Source organism: Schistocerca gregaria, chromosome X (assembly GCF_023897955.1).
Source record: "Schistocerca gregaria isolate iqSchGreg1 chromosome X, iqSchGreg1.2, whole genome shotgun sequence".
NCBI lineage: Eukaryota > Metazoa > Arthropoda > Insecta > Orthoptera > Acrididae > Schistocerca > Schistocerca gregaria.
In genome coordinates this window covers 562,661,692-562,686,286 of record NC_064931.1, presented here as the reverse complement: position 1 = coordinate 562,686,286, position 24,595 = coordinate 562,661,692, and the positions used below count along the sequence as shown (strand labels likewise).

The window sequence follows — 24,595 nt, the reverse complement described above, 5'->3', positions numbered from 1 at the left end:
TTTGCAACCATGACTTACTAAACTGTTAGTTCGGTAACATTCACACCTGTCAGCACCTGCTTTCTTTGGAATTAGAATTATTGCATTCTTTTGGAAGTATGATGGTATTTAACCTGTCTCATACATCTTGCACGCCAGATGGAAGCGTTTAATCATGGCTGACTCTCCCAAAGCTATCAGTGGTTCTGACGATATGTCGTTTACTCTTGGGGCCTTATTTCAACTAACGTCTTTCAGTGTTCTGTTGAATTCTTCTTGCAGTATCATATCTCCCATCTCATTTCCATCTGTGTTCTCTTCTATTTCTGTAATATTGCCTTCAGTTCATCTCCATTGTACACTGAAGCACCAAAGAAACTGGTATAGGTATGCATATTCAAACACAGAGAAATGTAAACAGGCAGAATACAGCACTGCAGTCAGCAACGCCTACATAAGGCAACAAGTGTCTGGCGCAGGTGTTAGATTAGTTACTGCTGTTGCAGTGGCAGGTTATTGAGATTTAAGTGAGTTTGAGTGTGGTGTTATAGTCTGCATACTAACAATGGGCCACAGCATCTACGAGATAGTGATGAAGTGAGGATTTTCCCATATGCCATTTCACGAGTGTACCATGAATGTCAAAAATCTGGTAAAACATCAAATTTCCAACATCACTGTGGCTGGAGAAAGATTCTGCAAGAACAGCACCAACAGTGACTTAAGAAAATCATTCAGCAACACAGAAGTGCAACCCTTCCACAAGTTGCTGCAGATTTTAATGCTGGACCATCAACTAGTGTGAACCATTCAGTGAAACCTCTTTGATATGGGCTTTCAGAGCTGAAGGCCCACTCATGTACCCTTGATGACTGCATGGCACAAAGCTTTACATCTCACCTGGGCCCATCAACACCGACATTGGACAGTTGAGGACTGGAAACATGTTGCATGGTTGGATGAGTCTCGTTTCAAATTTTATCAAATTGATGGACATATATGGGTGTGGAGACAACCTCACGAATCCTTGGACCCTGCATGTCAGCAGATGACTGTTGAAGCTGGTAGAGTCTCTGTAAAGTTGTGGGGCATATGCAGTTGGAATGATATGGGACCCCTGATATGTCCAGATACAACTATGACAGGTGACACATATGTAAGCATCCTGTGTGATCACCTGCATCCATTCATGTCTATTGTGCATTCTGCCAGACTTGGATAATTCCAGCAGGACAATGTGAGACACCACATGTCCAGAATTACTACAGAGTGGCTCCGGGAACACTCTTCTGAGTTAAAACATGTCCACTGGCTACCAAACTCCCCAGACATGAACATTATTAAGCATATCTGGGATGTCTTGCAATGTGCTGTTCAGAAGAGATCTCCACTCCGTCATACTCTTATGGATTTATGGATAGCCCTGCAGGACTCATGGTTTCAGTTCCCCCCCAGCACTACTTCAGACATTAGTCAAGTCCATGCCATGTCTTGTGGCAGCACTTTTGCATGCTCACTGGGGCCCTACACGATGTTAAGCAGGTTATCAGTTTCTTTGGCTCTTCAGTGTATAAATCCTTTATATACTCCTTCCACCTCCCACCTGTCAGCTTTCCCTTCCATGCCAAGAACTAGTTTTCCATCTAAGCTCTTCATATTAATACATTTGCTTCTCTTTTCTACAATAGCCTCTTTTACTTTTCCTGTAGGCGGTATCTCTCTCCCCTTGTGAAATATGCTTCTAAATCCTTGCATTTGCCCTCTATCCATTCCTGCTTAGTCATTTTGCACTTCTGTCAATCTCATTTTTTATTTGTTTGTATTCCCTTTTGCCTGCTTCATTTGCTGCATTTTTATATTTTCTCCTTTCACCAATTAAATTCAGTATCTTCTATGTTGTCCAAGTATTTTTACTAGACCTTGTCTTTTTACCTATTAGATCCTGTGCTGTCTTCACTGTTTCATCTCTCATTGCTACCCATTCATTGTCTACTGTATTGCTTTCCCCTGTTCTAGTCAAACATTGTGTAATGCTCCTTCTAGGACTCTCAAAAACCTCTGCTTCTTTCAACTTATCCAGGTCCCAGCTCCTTCTTACCTTTTTGCAGTTTCTTCAGTTTTTAGCTACAGTTCATAATCAGTAATCATAATCCATGTCTTACACAGTGGCAGATCATAGATATACATTCTTGGTGTTCACAAATTTTTAGATTCACATCAATTTGGGAGTGTGAAATTTCTAGCATCAGCTGTATAATAGTTATGCTTGGCAGCAAATTTATAAAATCATAGCTACTGCCAGTAATAATAACAACATTAATAATAATAGTAATAATGATGAAATACATAACTTATCTGACAAAAGAAAGAATTGTTTTTTTTTTTTTTTTTTGAATTTTGTTGTTTTGTACATAATTAAGTAATTAAGTATAGTTTAGGGCAATAAAGAAATAATGTGTAAGTTTTCACAACTCTCCATTTTGCATTTTTGTGTAAGTGGGAGTTTTTGTGCTTCTCCATTTTTTTTTTTTCAGACAAATATACAAGTTCCTTAAGAGATGTGTTAGTTCACGAATTTACTTCCAGGCTGAGAATCAGATAGTCTTTTGCTGCACCCACACAACAGCTTCTTGCCCTAACTCTACACTTTCTTGGTAGGTGTTTGCTTGTAGTCACACTTATTTGATTTCATCACTCTCTCAATCAAAGGGCCTGTTCTCGGAAGCCATAGTTCCTTTGCTGCTAACTTTTCCTAATAATTTACTTTTCTGTTCCCAAAATGATATTTTCACTATGCAGCAAAGTGTGCATCGATATGAAACTTCCTGGCAAATTAAAGCTGTGTGCTGGACCAAGACTCGAATTTGGGACCTTTGCCAATCGTAGTCAGGTGCTCTACTGACTGAACTACCCAAGCACGACTAACGACCTGTTCTCAATGGTTTGCCTTTCTGTTAGCATTTAAAATACATTCAGCAGACTTCATGTTTATGCTGCACGCAAAAGCCATTTCCCACCCAGTAAACAACCAACTCCAAACACAAAGCGCTTTTTGTGGAAATGATTAAACTCAGGTAGTAATGTCTGCCAACATGGTCACTTAATTGGAACACAAATGAGACACTGAGACCATAAGAGCCTAAAGCACACCACCATCGATCCCACATTTAAGTGAATGTCAGAGAAACCAGTGATACAGCTTTTTGTGAATTTTCATGTATGGAATGTGGGCCTGCAGCACAGATAAACTGGGCTCACCATTAGATCAACATATTTCAGAAGTGAATCTCACAATCAATGGTGATGTGCTTTAGGCCCTTATGGTTCTCACAAGGGAAACTCCCCATTGCACCCCTGATCAGATTTAAAGGTTAGATGGCCCAGTGGATAGCCCATCAAAAACTGAACACAGATCAAGCATGAAAACAGGAAGAATGTTTACAGATCTGTAAAAAAGATAAAGCAAAATAGAAACAGTGAACAGTCCAAACTTAACAAGTGCAATATTAAGCACACATTAAGAGGCGTAACATCATGGTTAAATGGTCACAGATTTGTACTGTGAAGCGGATGAGACATGTTCAAAACTCTCTCATGAACTGTCTAGCCAATCATTGAAATGTTTGTTTTCTTTCTGCAGTTTTGGCAGTTGTCTTACTATACATTGGTTATAGAATATAAGTTGTGGTAAAAGTATATTACCATCACAAGTAAACATGATGAATAGTGAGAGCAGATGAGATACCTCGCAGAAATGAAAACAGCAAATAAATGGGTGTGGATCATGTTACAGCAAAGGAATACAAGTGTCAGAACTTCCAAAATGGAACCCAACTTCAAAAATTTTAATAACATGTTTTGACAGAGCGCAGAGAAACTGTGTGATTGTGAAACTGTTGCATTCAGTTTTGCAGCTTATGTGACAAACTATTATGTTTTCATCATTTCCTTGCGAGTGATCACATTCACATTCATAAGAACACCTAAATTGGCCAAGGAGGCCTATCTCATTTACCACGTGTACAAATTAGGCGTGGAAGAGGTTCCTATCTCTCACATACTGTCAGTAATACCCTGTACGGCATACCAGTTGTGTTTCCTGGTGGAGGATTCAGTTGACTTGTCACCTTTTCATCAAATGTGTTCCCATTTGAAAGCCACTTACTTTCAGCTTCTGACAGAGCAGTTGTGCAGAATCAGCTCTCCTTCTTTCAGCTTTCTTTATATTACACTTCTTTTCCTTGGACCATTCATTGTTGTTGTTGTTGTTGTTTTTTTTTTTTTTTTTTTTTTTTTTTTTTTTTTTTTTTTTTTTTTTTTTTTTTTCTTTCAGTTCAATACATCTTCTTCCTGTTTTTGCGCTTGATCTTGTTCAGTTTTTGACGAGCTATCCACTGGGACCTCTTACCACAAAATCTGAGTGCGGTGAGATGGGGAGTTTCCCTTGTCAGTGCCTCAAATGCATTACTGCATGATACAATTCGTAAACGTAATATACTATAACTCATTCAGAAACATACAAAATAGGTTTATTGTCAGTGCAACTTTAACATTACTTACGTCTAATCTGATTTTACTACAGTATGTAGTGAGTGAATTAGCATATCTGAGGAGTGTGGTATCATCTAGTAGGATTTATGCTGAGAGAATGGTGATTCAAGTCTGCCACAACGTGGCAATGATGCAAACTTCTAGTTGAGTGGCAAGGGCTAGCTGTGCACATCATAAATCAGGTACATTGTTAATCAAATCCATACAATTTGGCGCATAAGACAACTACATCATGTGAGTTGCGTCTGCGCAGAAACTCCTTACAACATGCACAACTGAAGGTGTGCTCACAACCCTCTTGGCAAATTTCATGGAGTCTAAAGGAGCAGTAGTGTGATAAGATTAGAGTGTCATATCTTTCAGATTGCAGCACCTATGTTGCATTTAACATCATCCAAAGAAAAATAACCAATAAATCTGCAAGGTGTCAAGAGTTAGGGTGTTCTTGTTATCTTGTGCTTCTATACAGCAGCTGCCACTGGTCTTACAGTTTGAAATCTGGTTCCAAAATCTCTCTGTCGCCATTGTATAATAAGTCTGATACCTTCCAGTGTCCCAAGGTCTTTTCCATTTGTACAACATTCTTCCATGATTCTTAAATCAAGGATTAGCAATGATTACAATTCTGCTAGGCGGCTTTCTCTTTCATTCCTTTTCCCCAGTCCATTTTCACCTATCACTTACCCCCCCCCCCCCCCCTTTCCTTTACCTATTATCGAATTCCAGTCCCCCATCACAATTAAATTTTTGTCTCCCTTAAATATTGGAATAATTTATTTTATGTCGTCATACAGTTCTTCAAACTCTTCATCATCTGCAGAGATGGCATATAAACATGTGCTGCTGTGGTGGGTGTGGGCTTCTTGTCTGTCTTGGCTACAATAATGTATTTACTATGCTGTTCATTGTAGCTTACCTGCATTCCTATTTTCTAATTCATTATTAAAACCACCCCTGCATCACCCCTATTTGATTTTGTATTTAATAACCTGTATTTTCTGACCAAAAGTCATATACCCCCTGACACAACATGTCCATTTCCTCTTTAAATTTTGGGAGTCTATTTTACCTCCTGAATATTTTACCCATCATCCTCTAACCATACAATAGAGCTGCATGCCCTTGGGAAAAATTACAGCTGCAGTTTTCCATTGCTCTCAACTATTTGCAGTTCCAGTACAGCAAAGCGATTTTGGTTGATGTTAAAAGACCAGATTAGTCAATCATTCAGACTGTTGCCCCTGCAACTACTAAAAATACTGCTGCCCCACTTCAGGAACAACACGTTTGTTTAGCATCTTAACAAGGACCCCTCTATTTCGGTTGCACCAACGTTACACCTGTCTGTATCGCTGAAGCATGCAAGCAGCCCCCCCCTCCCCCTCCTTGCCCCCCCCCCCCCCCTCCAATGGCAAGGGCTATGGTTCATGGGGAGGAAAAAGTAGATATTTGATATTCTTTAATAAAAACTTACTACCGTTACCACTACTGTAACTGAATATGTGCAAAAATCAGTACTATAGACAATGGAATTCAAAAAGATTTCTGTGGAGTTGCTTTGTATTGTTATGTAACCTGTGCAAGAAATATTTTCCAGTTTCAAGTTAGCTGTAATCTGTAGGTCTTTCATGACTCATCATTTGGCAATAATATCTGTTTCATATACTGTAATGGTGAGTGTGAATGTCCGTTATACTGTTTCCTACATCGACTTTTACAAACATGATTTTCTTAAGAGCTTACAAAATAACATAGCTGATCGGTTATAATTAATGAAATAATCCCCACAGGATTGACATTTACTGATATTGGCATTTATTCTCGCTGCTCTCTTCTGAATCCTGAATAGCATATCCAAGTAGGCTGCAGGTGCTCCACCCCAAGCCTCTATCCCATATTGCAAATGAGAGTAGATTAATCTCTAGTATATTTGTTGCAGGAGAATAGGAATTCCTGTATTACCCAGCAAAGCAAATTGAATACCTGACCAGTGAGGTTATTGTATTACTCAGCAAAGCAAATTGAATTCCTGGCCAGGGGGGTGAGGTAACAGTACCATACACTCGAGTAGTCTTAAAATTGGAGTGCTGTCATGTGCCACACATCTGTAAGCACTATTGAATGAAGTACCTAAGAAAAAAGACATACAGTATACCCTCAGCTAGGCTGCTCAAGATGGTTTGCAGACAGAATCCGTTAAACTACCTTCACCAGTGATGTTGCTATTTTCCTCTGCTGTACCTGTTGATATGTCATCCACTGTTTCAGTAGGGGTTGATAATGCTGAATCTTTGAATCCATGCCAACTGATTTTATTATGTTCTTGGTGTACTTGCCCATCAAAGTATCCCTCAGCACTAGTCAACACCCACACTTTTTTTGGCATTATTTACAGCCTTTCTGGTGTTCTAATGTGACAGAAGCAAAAGCAAATTGACTGCCTGGTTTAGGGGTTAGTATTTTTGGCCAGAGATGCCAAGGTCCCATGTTTGATTTCTGGTGGTTACTTCAAATTTTTCTGTGGCAAAGGTCTGTGAGTAAGTCCACACAGCGCTAAGACAACAAATTAAAAGCTGCTTGAATATAAAAGCAGTGAAATTGATGTGCAAGTCCCCTAAATGGTGTTGCATTGAAATGTTTGCACAAGGCTGGATGACACATGACATTTACCTATTAGCAGCAAAGGTTAGGGTGCAAAGTACTTAACATATCATGGTTATGTATCTTATTCTTTGCAGGATTTCAAACCAGTTCTGTAGGATCTAGATCTGGATGGCGTGACAGCTCTAGGAGGGGGAATTTTGTGAATGTAATAAACAGGGGAAGGTTGGTGCTCCATTTAATGCCAAAATATTGGCTTCCCTTGCTTCTACATAATTTAATTGTTTTTAAATCCATTTCTATATGATAGTCAAAAGTTCTCCTGTTAGACTCTTACAAGAGAAGGGAGCACAAAACAAAACTCTACATTCACAACAATGGAATGTTGACAGGCACTATTGTTTGATAATACTCATCACACACTGGCACTTTGCCAATATTTATTCACAGTGTAATATATATGAATCCATGATTCAACTAAATAAACCACTGGCCACTTTAATTGTTGTACTTCATTTTTTCATAAAAAATTTAATGTAGTACGCTCTTTTTGCAAGTATGTTCTTTTGTCCATGCATGACGCTTCATTTGTTCTGACACCCTTTAAAACCAAAAATCCTAGATTGAACCATTTTTCTCAGAGTACATGAATTGAAGTCTGGGGACCTGAGAAGCCAAGCACAATGGACATGGCAGCTCAGCAGATGATCCTCACCAAATGATGTGCACAAGAGATCTTTCAAATGTGTATCAGTATGGAGTGGAGCACCGTCCTGCATAAAAGTTGCACCTTCCATCAGGTGTTTAGCAGCCATGCTAGGGATGATCTGACTCCCTCTCCAACTCTCTCTCTCTCTCTCTCTCTCTCTCTCTCTCTCTCTCTCTCTCTCTCTCTCTCTCTCTCTCACTGCAGCTCATTTTATACACAATTCTTGTGTCACTGACGTGAAGCTGTCCAGGGCCATATGTTGGCCAATTTTTGCACTCACTTTTGGTTTCAACAAAAACCCATATAATTTCAGGCATGTATTGATCTTTTACCTCCCTACCTACATTTTCAAGTGCTAATAGACTTTTGGGTCACCTTGTATGATGCTCATCCATCTCACTGTCCGAAAATTTATGAGTGGATGTTTCAATGTCTAGTTGAGATTGCTTACAATTTAACAAAAATTTCATTATAAGTATGTTTATGATCTGACCAAAGTTCTCCTCAGTATTTCACACACCTAAATTTTCAAACAGCTCCAGCTAATAGTGGACGTATCATCAGCATTGTACTCTAACTTCAAGTTTTGTAGCTGTGCTATTTACACTTAAATCTACATACATACTTTGCAAGCCTCTGTGAAGTGCATGGCAGAGGATACTTAGAATTATTAGGGTTTCCCATTTCAATTGCATTTGGAGGATGGGGGAAATGACTGCTTAAATGCCTATGTGCACACTGTAATTTGTGTGCTGTTATCTTCACTTTCCCTGTGGGGATGATACACAGGAGCTGAAGTATGTTTCTAGATTGTTCACTTTATAACTGTACTTGAAACTTTGAAAATGGGACCACACAGGATAATTTGCATCTGCCAATTTAGGTCTTACAACATTTCCATTATGTTCTCCCGAGTGTCAAACAAACCTGTGACACACTACCCTTCTTTGAATACATTCAATATCCACTGTTAGTCCTATTTGATATGGGTCCCACACACTTCAGTTAATTCTAAGATGGGATAAAAAAAAAAGCAATTTGTAAGCAATATTCTTTGTAGAAGGACGGAATTTTTGTAGTATCATTCCAATGAAGAAAAGTCCAATACCTGGTCTAACTACGACTGAGCCTCTGTGATGCAAATTGTTAAATCCAGATAATTGTACACGATGACTGATTCCATCAGTGAACAATTGATATTGTAGTCGAGGGGTACAATGTTTCTGCATTTTGTGAGGTGCACAGTTTTAGATTTATGAATATTTAATGCATGTTGCCAGTGATTGGACCAATTTGAAATCTTAACAATGTTTGAGTGGATGTTGTTGTAGCTTTTTCAGTTAGTGTGCAAAATGAACAGCAAGGGCATCAAAATGCTTCCCTGGGTCACCACCTGATGTTTTTCTACATCTGTCGACACACTGTCCAGGGTAACATGGTGCTTACTCTCTACCAATATATCCTCAGTCCACTTACATTTTCTGTCCCACATGACATCATAGTTTTGTGGTTTCAAGTCATATGATTTCTTGAAGTCAATAAAATAATGCATTCACTGGATTGCCCTGATCCATCACTTTCAGGGTGTCACATGAGAAAAATGAGAGTTGGACTTTGCCTGATTAATGTTTTCAGAATCTATTCTAGCTGGCATTGAGGAGGTATTTCTATTAGAGATAACTGATTACATTTGAACTCCTGCCCTGAGGTAAGTGTTCTGAGTTCACCTTTGAGATATGGCACAACTGCCCTTTATCTAGTGTACTGAACTTTTAAATCTTCCTACTTGTTTTAGTTGCTATTCGTATTTTGTTAATAATTGTTACAACAATGGCCTCATGGTCACTGATACCAGTTTCAATATAGACTTCTTCAAAGAGATCAGGTCTACTTGTCACTAATTTCCAACATGAGTGCACTTTCAAACTATCTGTTCTATGTAGTTTTCTGGGACAGTATTTTTTTGCAGGAAGTCTTGTCACACCCATTACTTACAAAACTGGAATTATCCCAGTCAGTAGTTGGATGACACTCCAGTGATAATTGTATGATTAGGGAATATGAGTACTAGTAAGTCAAGGTTTTCTCAATTTTTCAGTTACATATAGGAGCAAGTCCGGTGGTCGATAGACCCAATTATAAATTTATGCTTGCTCTTGATACTGAGTCTTGCCCAAACAATCTCACATGCAGTCTCACTTTCTGTCTTGGTATATTTAAATTTCTTTCCTACTCCAACAGGTACACCCTCTCCATTTCCCCATTAGTTATTAATACATACTTAATTTATTCAAAAAATCGCACTGCTGTCAATTTAGTTTTTCCGCCAGCTTTCTGTACCTAGTATAATGTAAACTCCACTGCTTTTTAAAATTATTTCAATCTCTGGCACATAGTTACAAATGCTGCAGCAGTTGATCACTAGTGTTTTAGTTGTTTCATCTGCGTAGGATATTTCTTTAGATCTGAAACCAATACTTCAGTCACCTACAGTTATAATTATCTGAACTGAGTGGAGAAATTAATACATACAAGAAACAAAAATGGCACAAGAATACTTCACTATGTGACTCCACAACTGAGAATCTTGCTTGTTGATTTCACAGTTAGGGTTTTCCTTTCAATCTTATAATGTTTTGGGTAGCCTTTAGTATATGAGGGCATGCTGAAAAGTAATGCCTCCAAATTTTTTATTCTTTTCTCAATATTGATTGAGGTATTGTATGTCATGCATATTGCTATGTCAACTTCTCTATTTTGCTGACACAAGTTGCATGTAACATGTAACATGTAACATGGTGGTGTGTAACATAATTATGTTGGTGTGTGAGGAACAGCATACTGTAATCAAGTTTCTAACCACAGAAAATTTGCCTCCAATTAAAACCCATAGAACAGGCTGTTCCAGCTCGTCTGCTTCGTTGTGAGCTGCGGAGTGCTCCCTGCTCCAGGGAGCCGTGTCGCTCGCTGTGACCATTCAAGTGGGCCGGCACGCCGGCACGTGGCACGGCTGGCTGAGGCAGGCAGCAAGGCAAGCGTTTTGATGTGCCAGCTGTGTCTTACAAGATCGACAACCTCATACTCTTAGCTGCTAAGACGTGGTGACATGCTACACCAGGAAATATGATGTTCAGAAAATAAATAAGAAACAACTATTGTAGAAGAAATTGCCTCTGTAGCTTGAAATTTTCTTTTCATTACAAGATCGGACATATCAGGCGTCAAAGTGTTCCAGCGTTAATGTGGAGGAGGCCTTCATTGTTGCATCCCGAAGAAACGATCGTTCCTTACTTTTTACTCTTTTCATTGCTGAGAAAAGCTGCTCACAACAACATGTAGATCCAAACACGCACATGATCTGAGCGGCATTGTTGTGAAGCTTGGGAAATGTTTTTTGTTGTAATGAATGATACCATTGTTTTGTAGTACCTCTCTTTCAACAAAGTTGAATTTGGCAGATCAATAATCTCAAATGGAAGTGACGATGACAAGTCATCAGGGGAAACTGAAAAAAGAGCGCTGAACACCTTAAGTTCCATTTTCAAACTAGTGAGGTCTCGGAATTGTGATCAAACGACGCGATGAGCTGCTTTAACTTTGCTTGGTAAGCGCCAAAAGTAGTACCCTCAGGTAGTTTTAAAGAAGCAAGACAATTGAAGAACGTTAAATGTCCATTACTCATCTGCCTCTCAAATAAACGTAACTTTTCCATGAACGCTTGATCTGGTCGTGCATGTCTGCGATTAGCTGCCCTTTGCCCTCAAACAACAGATTTATATTATTCAGATGCATAGTTATGTCAGCTAGGAACGCCAGGTCTGATATCCATTTTATATCTTTCAGACAACACATTTCTTCGTCTTTCATTTCGAGAAAAAGGGATATTTCTTCATGAATGGCAAAGAAAACATCAAGAACTTTTTCCAGACTCAACCAATGAACTGTACTGTGGTAAGGTATATCCCCATACTCCGCTTCCATATCTTTCAGGAATCCTTTGAATTGGCAATGATTCATACCGTGACGCCGCAAAAAATTCACACACTTCACGACACCTTTCATTACGTCACCTAGCTCTACTGTTTCAGCACACAGTGCTTCTTGGTGAATAAAACAATGAAGAGTCAAAATGTCTTTCCCGAATGCATCCCTGAGTTTATTTTTCAAACGAGAAGCAAAACCTTGGTGACGCCGATCATTTGTGGTGCACCGTCTGTTGCTACAGAATGGAGCTTATCCCACTGCAAATTCATATTGGCCACTGATTTACAAACAGCTTAAAAAATGTCACGTCCTGTTGCAGTGTAATCGAGTGGTACCACAACTAAAAGTTTTTCAGTTACTTGCAGCTCCATGTCGACACAAAGCACAAAGACTGCAAGCTGAGCACAGTCCGATATGTCGGTGCTTTCGTCAGGCACTAGTGAAAATGTAACAAGCTTCTCCACCTTTTTCCTGAGCTGTCTCTAAATCCGCTGCCATGTCCAGGATTCGACGAGACATTGTTTGCTTCGACAGGCAAACCCCTTCAGTTGCCTGCACCTCCCTTGGAAACAAACATTCTCCAACTGCTACCATGCACAATTTTACGAGTTGTCCCACCGAAAACGGCTTGCCACTCGTCCCAATGATGTGAGCGACCCTGTAGCTTGCTCCAATTGCAGATTCAGTAGTGTTTTCTCCACTCTCATTCACCTGAAAATTATAAACGCATTACAGAACATGAACTATGTTGCATGTTTTGGTACCCTCCATATTACGAAACCGTTTTTAAATTTATGTCTCCTGGTACGTCGTTCTTAAGTGTGGCTACCAGTTCTCTGTGTGCAATGCCTTCTACCTGTGCGGTGCATGAAGATGTGTATAATGTCATTGTATATTGTAGCTCTTCCCAGAATTAAATACTTTATGACATACAAGACACTGCGGACGACCATCCCTCCCAATGAATAGAAAGGTAACATCCTCCAATAGAGGTACAGGGCTCCCGCCCCTAGTCATAGCTGTCATCGAACACGGATTATTGCATCAGTTGCGACTGCATGCGGCCAGGGGGCAGTGAGTTCGCTTTGCCCCCTCCACGTGGGCTCCCAGCTACCACAGTGAGTGCTCTGGAGCGCTCCGTCTCCCTGGAGTTCGGTTGGAACAGCCTGCCATAGAAGAATGAAAGCTGTGTTCAGTGATGATTGTCTTGACAACAGTAATGTACAACTCTCGATTCAGAATGAGATTTTCACTCTGCAGCGGAGTGTGCGCTGACATGAAACTTCCTGGCAGATTAAAACTGTGTGCCCGACCGAGACTCGAACTCGGGTTCGAGTCTCGGTCGGGCACACAGTTTTAATCTGCCAGGAAGTTTCAACTCTGGATTGTTCATGCTCATAACAAAAGAAACAGTGGTGCTAACCTCATCTTGGCCCCATTTGATTTTCATCTGTTTCTAAAACCTAAAGAACAGCTTCGAACTTAACTTTGGTATTGATGAAGTAGTGCAAGCAGAAATGAGGTTGTGGTTCCATCAAAAAAGTTAAACATTCTACAGTGATGGTATCGACAAATTGGTCTGTCATTGGGAGAAATGTGTTTGTCGCCACAGTGACTATGTTACAAAATAAATGTGTAGACATAAAGAATAAAGTTGTGGAATGTTAATAACATGTGTTTTATTTAAAAAGCTTTAAGAATTTTCACTTAAGAATTTGGAGGCATTACTTTTCAGGACACCATCATATACACACACGTAATAGCAGAGTGTAGCTCATTATCGCTTGCAAAATAACTATGTATGTTCACAAAATCAGTGCAAAAATTGTAGTGGAGATTGATTGCCATAAACAAAAAAAGAAAAAGAAAGAAAGAAACATCAATGTGAAATCCAGTGTTCTGTCTTCCATAAGTCGAAATTAAACAGCTGCAAGATGTAAACGGATTGATTGATTGAATAATAAAAAATTGGCAAATATGGTGGTAATTTTGTATACATTGGCCTTTTTATCTGTATTTAGTTCTCAATATTATTTAAATACTCTTTAAATCAGGTGACTGCATCACAAAGTTAAAAACAAATTATAAATACAATAAATTACATTTATCTGTAGCTTTATATCAAGCGCAGAGACACGAGAGTATGGTCGAAAATGTCCAGGACGGAAGCTCGTGCGTGGAACGTGCCTCCTGGATGAGATGATGGGTGAAAACTCCGGAGCAGCACCCATAGGTGTCATTGACCTGGGAGTGTGCTCCAGCGAGATGGGTCCCGGAGAAGGCGGCGTCGCGACTGGGGCCAGTTCTGGAGTACTCTGAAGTGGCAGCGACGGTGGCTGCATCAACACGGACGGTAGATCGGCAGCAACGACAGGACTGGCGTCTCGGGCTGGTGGAGGCGAAGGATTGGGCGATGGCACCGGCGTGGCCACCACTCGTGGGCGCATCTGGTCGTAATGGCGAACAACCGTGCCGTCGCCCGTACGGATTTCACAAAGCCGGCGACCGCGAAGAGCCTTTACCACCCCTGGAATCCATTTAGGGCGAGATCCATACCCTCGTGCCCACACGTCGGCGCCCACCGAGTATTTTCCCGCACTAGGGGACACAGTACAAGGCCTGACAGGGTGAAGCAGGTGCAGTAGAGTGGGCGGTTGGCGGCCATGCAAGAGTTCAGCAGGGCTGCGATCACCCAGAGGCGTGAAGCGACAAGAACTCAGAAATTGCAGCAGGGTGTCATCTGTGGAAAAATCACTAAGGAATTTTTTCATCTGGCATTTGAAAGTGCGGACAAGGCGCTCGATCTCCCCATTCGATTGCGGATGGAAGGGGGGGGGGGGGGGGCGGTAACATGATGAATCCCTTGTCGAGTACAAAAATCACGGAAGGCCTGCGAAGAGAACTGAGGGCCATTGTCCGTGACGATCGTGGATGGAAGACCTTCTAGCACAAAGATTTTGGACAAGGCCAGCATCGTCGCCACAGTGGTGGGCGATGGACATCTAACAACAAACGGAAACTTCGAGAAGGCGTCAATCAACAGTAGCCAATAAGTACCGAGGAAGGGGCCAGCAAAGTCGGCGTGCACCCATTCCCATGGCTGAGCTGGATCAGGCCACGGAGAGGGCATTGTACGAGGTGCCACCAGTTGTTGAGCACACTGGCCACACGAAGCAACCATATGGGCGATGTCCGAATCAATACTGGGCCAATAAACGTGCCTGCAGGCCAGGGACTTAGTCCGAGAAATACCCCAATGGCCTCCGTGCAACAGTTTAAGAACATCTTTGCGAAGAGAGGATGGCACCACGACCCGTGGAGATGCACCATCCGTGGCCAGAAGAACAACACCATCACGAACAGACAGACGAAGGCGCAAGGCATGGTAGTTGCGAAGGGGATCCGATGCCCGGCCCTTGGTCCTGTCTGGCCAACCTCGTTGAACAAAACCGATCACCCGACGCAGGACCGGGTCCTGCGCAGTAGCCAACGCGACCTGCGAACCTGTAAGTGGAAAGCCCTCGACCGCACGACGTTCTTCCTCATCAATGTGGAAACAGAGGAGTTCATCACGATCGAAAACAGGGTCGGGGCCCATCGGCAATCGCGACAATGCATCAGCGTTGGCGTGCTGGGCCGTGGGGCGATAGTGAATCTCATAATGAAAACGAGACAAGTATAAGGCCCAACGTTGCATGCGGTGAGCTGCCTTATCCGGAAGTGACGCCGAGGGGCTGAACAGAGAGACCAGCGGTTTGTGGTCGGTGATGAGGTGAAACTTAGAACCATAAAAAAAAACGCTGAACTTTTTTAGAGCATAAAGCGCCCCCCATGAACCATGGACCTTGCCGTTGGTGGGGAGGCTTGCGTGCCTCAGCGATACAGATGGCCGTACCATAGGTGCAACCACAACGGAGGGGTATCTGTTGAGAGGCCAGACAAACATGTGGTTCCTGAAGAGGGGCAGCAGCCTTTTCAGTAGTTGTAGGGGCAACAGTCTGGATGATTGACTGATCTAGCCTTGCAACATTAACCAAAACGGCCTAGCTGTGCTGGTACTGCGAATGGCTGAAAGCAAGGGGAAAGTACAGCCGTAATTTATCCCGAGGACATGCAGCTTTACTGTATGATTAAATGATGATGACGTCCTCTTGGTTAAAATATTCCGGAGGTAAAATAGTCCCCCATTCGGATCTCCGGGCGGGGACTACTCAGGAGGACGTCGTTATCAGGAGAAAGAAAACTGGCATTCTACAGATCGGAGCGTGGAATGTCAGGTCCCTTAATCGGGCAGGTAGGTTAGAAAATTTAAAAAGGGAAATGGATAGGTTAAAGTTAGATATAGTGGGAATTAGTGAAGTTCGGTGGCAGGAGGAACAAGACTTTTGGTCAGGTGAATACAGGGTTATAAATACAAAATCAAATAGGGGTAATGCAGGAGTAGGTTTAATAATGAATAGGAAAATAGGAATGCAGGTAAGCTACTACAAACAGCATAGTGAACGCATTATTGTGGCCAAGATAGACACAAAGCCCATGCCTACGACAGTAGTACAAGTTTATATGCCAACTAGCTCTGCAGATGATGAAGAAATTGATGAAATGTATGATGAGATAAAAGAAATTATTCAGGTAGTGAAGGGAGATGAAAATTTAATAGTCATGGGTGACTGGAATTCGTCAGTAGGACAAGGGAGAGAAGGAAACATAGTAGGTGATTATGGATTGGGGCTAAGAAATGAAAGAGGAAGCCGTCTGGTAGAATTTTGCACAGAGCATAACTTAATCATAGCTAACACTTGGTTCAAGAATCATAAAAGAAGGTTGTATACATGGAAGAATCCTGGAGATACGAAAAGGTATCAGATAGATTATATAATGGTAAGACAGAGATTTAGGAATCAGGTTTTAAATTGTAGGACATTTCCAGGGGCAGATGTGGACTCTAACCACAATCTATTGGTTATGACCTGTAGGTTAAAACTGAAGAAACTGCAAAAAGGTGGGAATTTAAGGACATGGGATCTGGATAAGCTGAAAGAACCAGAGGTTGTACAGAGTTTCAAGGAGAGTATTAGGGAACAATTTGCAGCAATGGGGGAAAGAAACACAGTTGAAGAAGAATGGGTAGCTCTGAGGGATGAAGTAGTGAAGGCAGCAGAGGATAAAGTAGGTAAAAAGACGAGGGTTGCTAGAAATCCTTGGGTAACAGAAGAAATATTGAATTTAATTGATGAAAGGAGAAAATATAAAAATGCAGTAAATGAAGCAGGCAATAAGGAATACAAACATCTCAAAAATGAGATCGACAGGAAGTGCAAAATGGCTAAGCAGGGATGGCTAGAGGACAAATGTAAGGATGTAGAAGCTTATCTCACTAGGGGTAAGATAGATACTGCCTACAGGTAAATTAAAGAGACCTTTGGAGAGAAGAGAACCACGTGTATGAATATCAAGAGCTCAGATGGCAATCCAGTTCTAAGCAAAGAAGGGAAGGCAGAAAGGTGGAAGGAGTATATAGAAGGTTTATACAAGGGCGATGTACTTGAGGACAATATTATGGAAATGGAAGAGGATGTAGATGAAGACGAAATGGGAGGTAAGATACTGCGTGAAGAGTTTGACAGAGCACTGAAAGACCTGAGTCGAAACAAGGCCCCCGGAGTAGACAACATTCCGTTAGAACTACTGATGGCCTTGGGAGAGCCAGTCATGACAAAACTCTACCAGCTGGTGAGCAAGATGTATGAGACAGGTGAAATACCCTCAGACTTCAAGAAGAATATAATAATTCCAATCCCAAAGAGAGCAGGTGTTGACAGATGCGAAAATTACCGAACTATCAGTTTAATAAGTCACAGCTGCAAAATACTAACGCGAATTCTTTACAGACGAATGGAAAAACTGGTAGATGCGGACCTCGGGGAGGATCAGTTTGGATTCCGTCGAAATGTTGGAACACGTGAGGCAATACTGACCTTACGACTTATCTTAGAAGAAAGATTAAGAAAAGGCAAACCTACGTTTCTAGCATTTGTAGACTTAGAGAAAGCTTTTGACAATGTTGACTGGAATACTCTCTTTCAAATTCTGAAGGTGGCAGGGATAAAATACAGGGAGCGAAAGGCTATTTACAATTTGTACAGAAACCAGATGGCAGTCATAAGAGTCGAGGGGCATGAAAGGGAAGCAGTGGTTGGGAAAGGAGTGAGACAGGGTTGTAGCCTGTCCCCGATGTTATTCAATTTGTATATTGAGCAAGCAGTAAAGGAAACAAAAGAAAAATTTGGAGTAGGTATTAAAATTCATGGAGAAGAAGTAAAAACTTTGAGGTTCGCCAATGACATTGTAATTCTGTCAGAGACGGCAAAGGACTTGGAAGAGCAGTTGAACGGAATGGACAGTGTCTTGAAAAGAGGATATAAGATGAACATCAACAAAAGCAAAACGAGGATAATGGAATGTAGTCACATTAAATTGGGTGATGCTGAGGGAATTAGATTAGGAAATGAGACACTTAAAGTAGTAAAGGAGTTTTGCTATTTAGGAAGTAAAATAACTGATGATGTTCGAAGTAGAGAGGATATAAAATGTAGACTGGCAATGGCAAGGAAAGCGTTTCTGAAGAAGAGAAATTTGTTAACATCGAATATAGATTTATGTATCAGGAAGTCGTTTATGAAAGTATTTGTTTGGAGTGTAGCCATGTATGGAAGTGAAACATGGACGATAACTAGTTTGGACAAGAAGAGAATAGAAGCTTTCGAAATGTGGTGCTACAGAAGAATGTTGAAGATTAGGTGGGTAGATCACATAACTAATGAGGAGGTATTGAATAGGATTGGGGAGAAGAGAAGTTTGTGGCACAACTTGACTAGAAGAAGGGATCGGTTGGTAGGACATGTTTTGAGGCATCAAGGGATCACAAATTTAGCATTGGAGGGCAGCGTGGAGGGTAAAAATCGTAGAGGGAGACCAAGAGATGAATACACGAAGCAGATTCAGAAGGATGTAGGTTGCAGTAGGTACTGGGAGATGAAGCAGCTTGCACAGGATAGAGTAGCATGGAGAGCTGCATCAAACCAGTGTCAAGACTGAAGACAACAACAACAAATGATAGCGAGCGCCTCCTTTTCGATTTGAGAGTAACGCCGTTGCGCCTCGTTGAGGGTCTTGGAAGCATAGGCGATGGGTCGTTCCGACCCATCCTCATACCGATGGGCGAGAACAGCCCCTAGGCCATACTGTGACGCGTCAGTCGCCAGAACCAAGTGCTGACCCGGACGGAATGTGGCAAGACAAGGTGCCGACTGCAAATGAGCCTTCAGGCGGACAAAAGCCTGCTCACACCCGTCGGACCAACAGAAGGGGACGTTTTTGCATAACAGCTGATGCAGAGGATAAGCTACCGCCGCTGCGGATGGAATGAATTTGTGATAATAAGCAATCTTGCCTAGAAACGCCTGAAGTTCTTTGACCGTAGACGGCTGGGGTAGAGCGTTAATGGCCGCAACGTGCTGACGGAGAGGGCGTATACCCTCACGGGACAAGTGGAAACCAAGATACTCAATGGAAGGTTGGAAGAACTGTGACTTGTCCAGATTGCACCTCAACCCAGCCGAATGCAAAACCCGAAACAGTGAACGTAAATTACGAAGGTGCTCTGCAGTGGAGGCTCCCGTGACAACAATGTCGTCCAGATAGTTTATGCAGCCGGGAACGGAAGCCGTGAGCTGTTCCAAAAACCGCTGAAAAATGGCCGGTGCACTAGCGACGCCAAATGGTAATCGCTGGTACTGATACAACCCACAAGGAGTGTTGATAACGAGAAATTCCTTGGAAGGAGCGTCCAACGGCAACTGATGGTACGCCTCCGATAAGTCAAGTTTGGAAAAGAACTGCCCCCCAGTGAGCTTGGTAAACAACTCCTCAGGACGAGGAAAAGGATAAGTGTCAATGAGGCTCTGAGCTTTGACAGTGGCTTTAAAGTCACCACACAATCGCAGACTCCCGTTTGGTTTAGAAACCACCACGATCGGCGATGCCCATTCGCTGGAGGTAACCGGAAGGAGAATCCCTGAAGCTGTTAACCTGTCTAGCTCAGCCTTGACGGGTGCACGCAACACCACCGGAATAGGGCGTGCCCGGAAAAACTTAGGGTGAGCCGTAGGTTTAAGAGTAATGTGGGCTGCAAAATCCTTGGCACAACCCAGACCAGCAGGGAACACGGACGAAAATTCAGAACACAATCCATCCAGCTGTTGATACGGAATGTCCTCAGATATGAGGTGCACATCATCATCAATGGAGAACCCGAACAACTGGAAAGCATCATAACCGAACAGGTTTTCAGTGCCCGCATGATCCACCACATAAAACGTGAGGGGCCGAACAACAGACTTGTAGGCAGTGGAAGCATCAAACTGGCCCATGATAGGAATTTTCTGTTGATTATAAGTCCTCAGAGTTCGCGTAACTGGAGACAAAGGAGGGGAGCCCAACGCCAAATACGTGTGAGAATTAATGAGAGTTACTGCAGAGCCAGTGTCCACTTGCATGCGGATGTCTTTATGCAGAACACGAACAGTAACAAACAACTTATTTGTTTGAGAAAGCACACAGTGAACATCCATGTCCGACGCCTCGTCCTCGTCGACAGGAACTTTATGGGACTGACACACAGAAGCAATGTGGCCTTTTTTCCTACATGAATTACACGTGGCCCAACGTTTTGGACACGCTGCCCTGTCGTGCTGTACGAAACAACGGGGGCAAGAAGGAAGCACGGAACGAACCGGCTTCTGTGGTTGCTGGTTTCGCTGCGAGCATTGCGGCCCAACGGGACGTTGTTTACGCGAGTGAACCGCCGCCACATCTTCGTTCTCCTGTGCAACAGGCAAATTGTCCTTGTCGAGAGTTGACTGTACCGCGCCTACATCACACCACGCGTCTATTTGCGCGCCAGCAGCGTGAGACACTTCAAAGGATTGAGCGATGCTTAGAACTTCCGACAACGACGGGTTTGGCAGTTGTAGGGCAAGTTGCCGAACTTCTTTATCAGGAGCAAGACGTAGAATAGCATCCCTAACCATTGAATCAGCATAAGACTCATGATGAGTGTCCGTGACAAACTGACATTTCCTACTCAGACCGTATAGTTCCGCCGCCCAAGCCCGGTAAGATTGATGGGGCTGTTTACGACACCGGTAGAACGCCACGAGGGCGGCAACGACGTGGGTGTTTTTTCGATAATAGGCAGACAATAAGTCACACATTTCTTGGAAGGACAGGGAGGCTGGTTCCCGCAGAGGGGCTAACTGAGATAGCAGCTGATAGACTCGAGGGGAAATCCAAGATAGAAATAACGACTTACACATAGGAGCGTCGACAACACCGAAAGCCAAGAAGTGTTGCCGCAAAAGCTTCTCATAATCCTCCCAGTCTTCAGCGGCCTCGTCATAAGGCGGGAATGGAGGCAGAGAAGAGGAAGACAGACGATGAGTAAGCGACGTCGACAACGCCTGAATCGCTGCCTTCAGCTGTGCTTGTTGTTCAGTGAGCGCTTGCATAAGCTGTTCCATGTCTGCCCCGTCACGAACACGCAAATCCACAACACAGGGAAAATATCCCGACCTCGTCGCCAAAAAGTGTTATAACCTTTAATCACAATAATTGCGTGGATATTCACACTCTCTCTTAGAAACAATAGCTGATCACATGATTACAACTCAGTCTCTCGTATTCGACTGCCGTGCCGTGACATGCGGCCGGCGCCATTCGTAGCTAGGTGGCGCTCCCGCGCTCAGCCAATTTGCGGAGCGCCTCTATCGCCGTTTGTGGGTACTGTTGTGGCGGCACTGTTAAATGTCGTGGCACTATCACAACAGAAATATTCCCCATTATTTACGTACAATGAGTGTCCACAAGTTAATTACCACTGCCCCAACTCCAGTGAGATCTGATGCAGCCTGGTGGTGTTGTGGGTATGTGATGTGGCAAGGAAAATACTTATGTGGAGCAGAGGTGAGCAAGGAATCATTCTAGCGAAGATGCAGGCCACAAATGGGGAAATCCATTGACATAAGCAACTTTGACAAAGAGCATATTGTTATAGCTCAGTCCCTGCTGGGAATGAACATCTTGGAAATGCTGGAGTTTGTCAGCTGTTTATGTGCTGCTTTCACGAACATCTATGAAAAGTGGTTGGGGTACCACAAGTAGGTAACAAGGTAGTGGACAAAGGTACCTCATCACAGAATGTTAAGGTCAGAAGCTTGCCTATTCTGTAAAGCAGGATAGGTGGCTGGCAATCTGTGGCAGATGTGACAGCAGAGTACAGTGCTGGTGCAGGCACAAGTGTTTCAAAGCACACTGTTCAGTACACATTGTTGAACATGGTGCTGCGCAGCAGGTGACCCAAAGCTATTCCCACATTGACTGAATGATGTCATCAATAAAGATTACAGTTGGCATGGGATTATTGGGATAGAACCATGTATCAATGGAAATGTGTTGTCTGGTCAGATTAATCGTGTTTCTTGTTACACAAGGTCACTGTTCATGTTCAGAGCCACAATTCATGTGGATAGTTGCTTGAAACATGGAGTATGCCATGGATGCAGGCAATTGGTGCAGTATACTGCTATGGAGGACATTCACCTGGGGTTCCATGGGACAGCTGTGGACTACATTAACATTATTGTGGACAACCTACATTCCTCCACACTTGACAGTTTTCATGACAGCAGTTGCATCATCCAGTAAGAAAACTGTCCATGTCACAAGGCTGTTGTGGTTTGATGGTTTGAGAAGCATGATAGTGAACTCAGGTTGATATCTTGGCTACCAAATTCATCTGATCTAAACATGATGGAATACATTTGGGATGCTATCGGGTACTAGCTCCATACCCGTAAACCACTGACTCACAATTTATAAGAATTGTGTGATCTGTGTGTCAATGTCTGGTGCTACATACCTCCGAAAACCTACCAAGGACTTGGTGAAACCACGTCATGCAGAATGGCTGCTGAATTGTGATACAAAGGTGGCCACAATCTTTGGGTTCATCAGTGTATATACTTCTCTACACTACAAAATTATTTTTTTATTAAATAATCATTGAAGTTCCTGGAATGTCTTCTCATTCACAATACCATGTAGATGTACAATTTCAAAATTCAAAATTTCAAACCAATGAATGACCAAATCCATTTCCACTAAAACTATGGTACCTAGGAGATTATTTTTCCAGATTTATAAATGGAAGGAATTTGTGTAGCTTTGTTAACAGTGGGTATAAATCAGAATGTGATGACACTTCATGTACCAAGAACTGAAGTTACACAATGAGACATACTGATGTGAATTGTGGTATTAAAAACTTACAGTGCAAAGTAAATTCCAAATTGCCAAAAACAAAGTAAACATCACACCATGTAAGAGAACAAAAAAATAAAAATGAAAAGTTTCAATTATTACAGAATAATCATTCTGCCTGTGGAATTAGTCATTATAGTTACATTTAAGACCGAACATACACATCTGATGATGTACTTGACAATCAGTAAGTGAGTGAAGGTGGGGGGGGGGTTAATTCTGTTCTACTGTACATCAGGTCACATCCTTATTTAACTTGCTTTCATTCTTCTTGATCAGTTAAAGTAAATGTTGGAATAATCCTTTCAGAAATACCAGAAGGGATTTCTTGAACCACTTCTGTTAAAATCAATGTGATAAGCAGATATACTTTAAGCTGATGTTTTATATCATTCATAAAGACCAATGTGAAAAATCTGTAAGGTTTTTAAGATCGTGTTATTTCAAAACAAACAAAAAAATTCATTCCAGCCTCATATCTGAAGGAAGGAAATAACAGCAGAATTATAGAAGACATTTGTATGATCATTTTTCAAATTAAACATTTATATATTTGATTATTTACTTTAAAATTTCAGATGAATTCCACAGGGCAGTGAAAATATGCACTGGAACAAATTTGAGTCGGCATCTAGTTCATATAGTATTTCAAATATTTGATGAAGATGGTGATGGACAACTGAGTTACCGTGAATTTATTGCTATAATGAAGGATCGTCTTCATAGAGGTTTCAAGGTATGCAAAAGAAGTTGGAATCAGATAGGTTTTCTGGTATCTTATTATTTTTCTTAATAGTTAAAACAATATTTCATAAGCTTTGTTATAGTTTCAATCACATTTCCATCCTTTTCTATTGTCAGGTGCTGACTGAAAAGGCATGTAAATGGCAAAGTAACTACTAGTAGATAGTATTTACCTCATTCATATTTTTAAATTAATGACATCTGTTTCTGTTACAGTCATATGCAAAGAATGAAGGCTGGGAGGCATTCAAAAACTGTGTGAAGAATGAAATGAAAGCCCCTGTTTAATCATTTCATCACAAAATCTACATTAATGGCAGCTAAAATGACTACTCCTTTCTGAAACTTCCATACCTTGTGAACAGCAGAACTGTGCATCCTTTTGTAAATATATTTATTTCTTCCTGTATTTTATATTGCCAAATAAATGATGAGAAACACAATCCGTAGATTCCTTATTGTTCCACCACAAATGACTGTGACAAATTTTTTATCCTTTTAATTTTTCTCAAAAGTCAGCTACCACATTAAAAATTTTCTGTAAATCTCAGTTGAAATTACCAGTTGGCAAAGAACTTCTACTGCTATCAAGTTATGTTGCAACATCAAGAACATTAAAGACTAACAAAAGTAATCTGATTGATTGCT

The 24,595-nt window shown here is 41.7% G+C and overlaps 1 protein-coding gene across 4 annotated transcripts in view; it reads left to right on the top strand.

Annotated features, from left to right (window-relative positions):
• LOC126298970 (calcium uptake protein 3, mitochondrial) overlaps positions 1 to 24,390 on the top strand; it is a 613,695-nt gene extending 589,305 nt beyond the window's left edge. For all 4 annotated transcript variants that reach the window (XM_049990590.1, XM_049990588.1, XM_049990589.1 and 1 more), the window contains 2 exons: positions 23,782 to 23,939; positions 24,164 to 24,390. In XM_049990590.1, coding sequence (XP_049846547.1) covers positions 23,782 to 23,939; positions 24,164 to 24,235 — 230 coding nt within the window. In that variant the 3' untranslated portion in view covers positions 24,236 to 24,390. The remainder of the gene's footprint in view (positions 1 to 23,781; positions 23,940 to 24,163) is intronic.
• Positions 24,391 to 24,595: the final 205 nt, after the last annotated feature.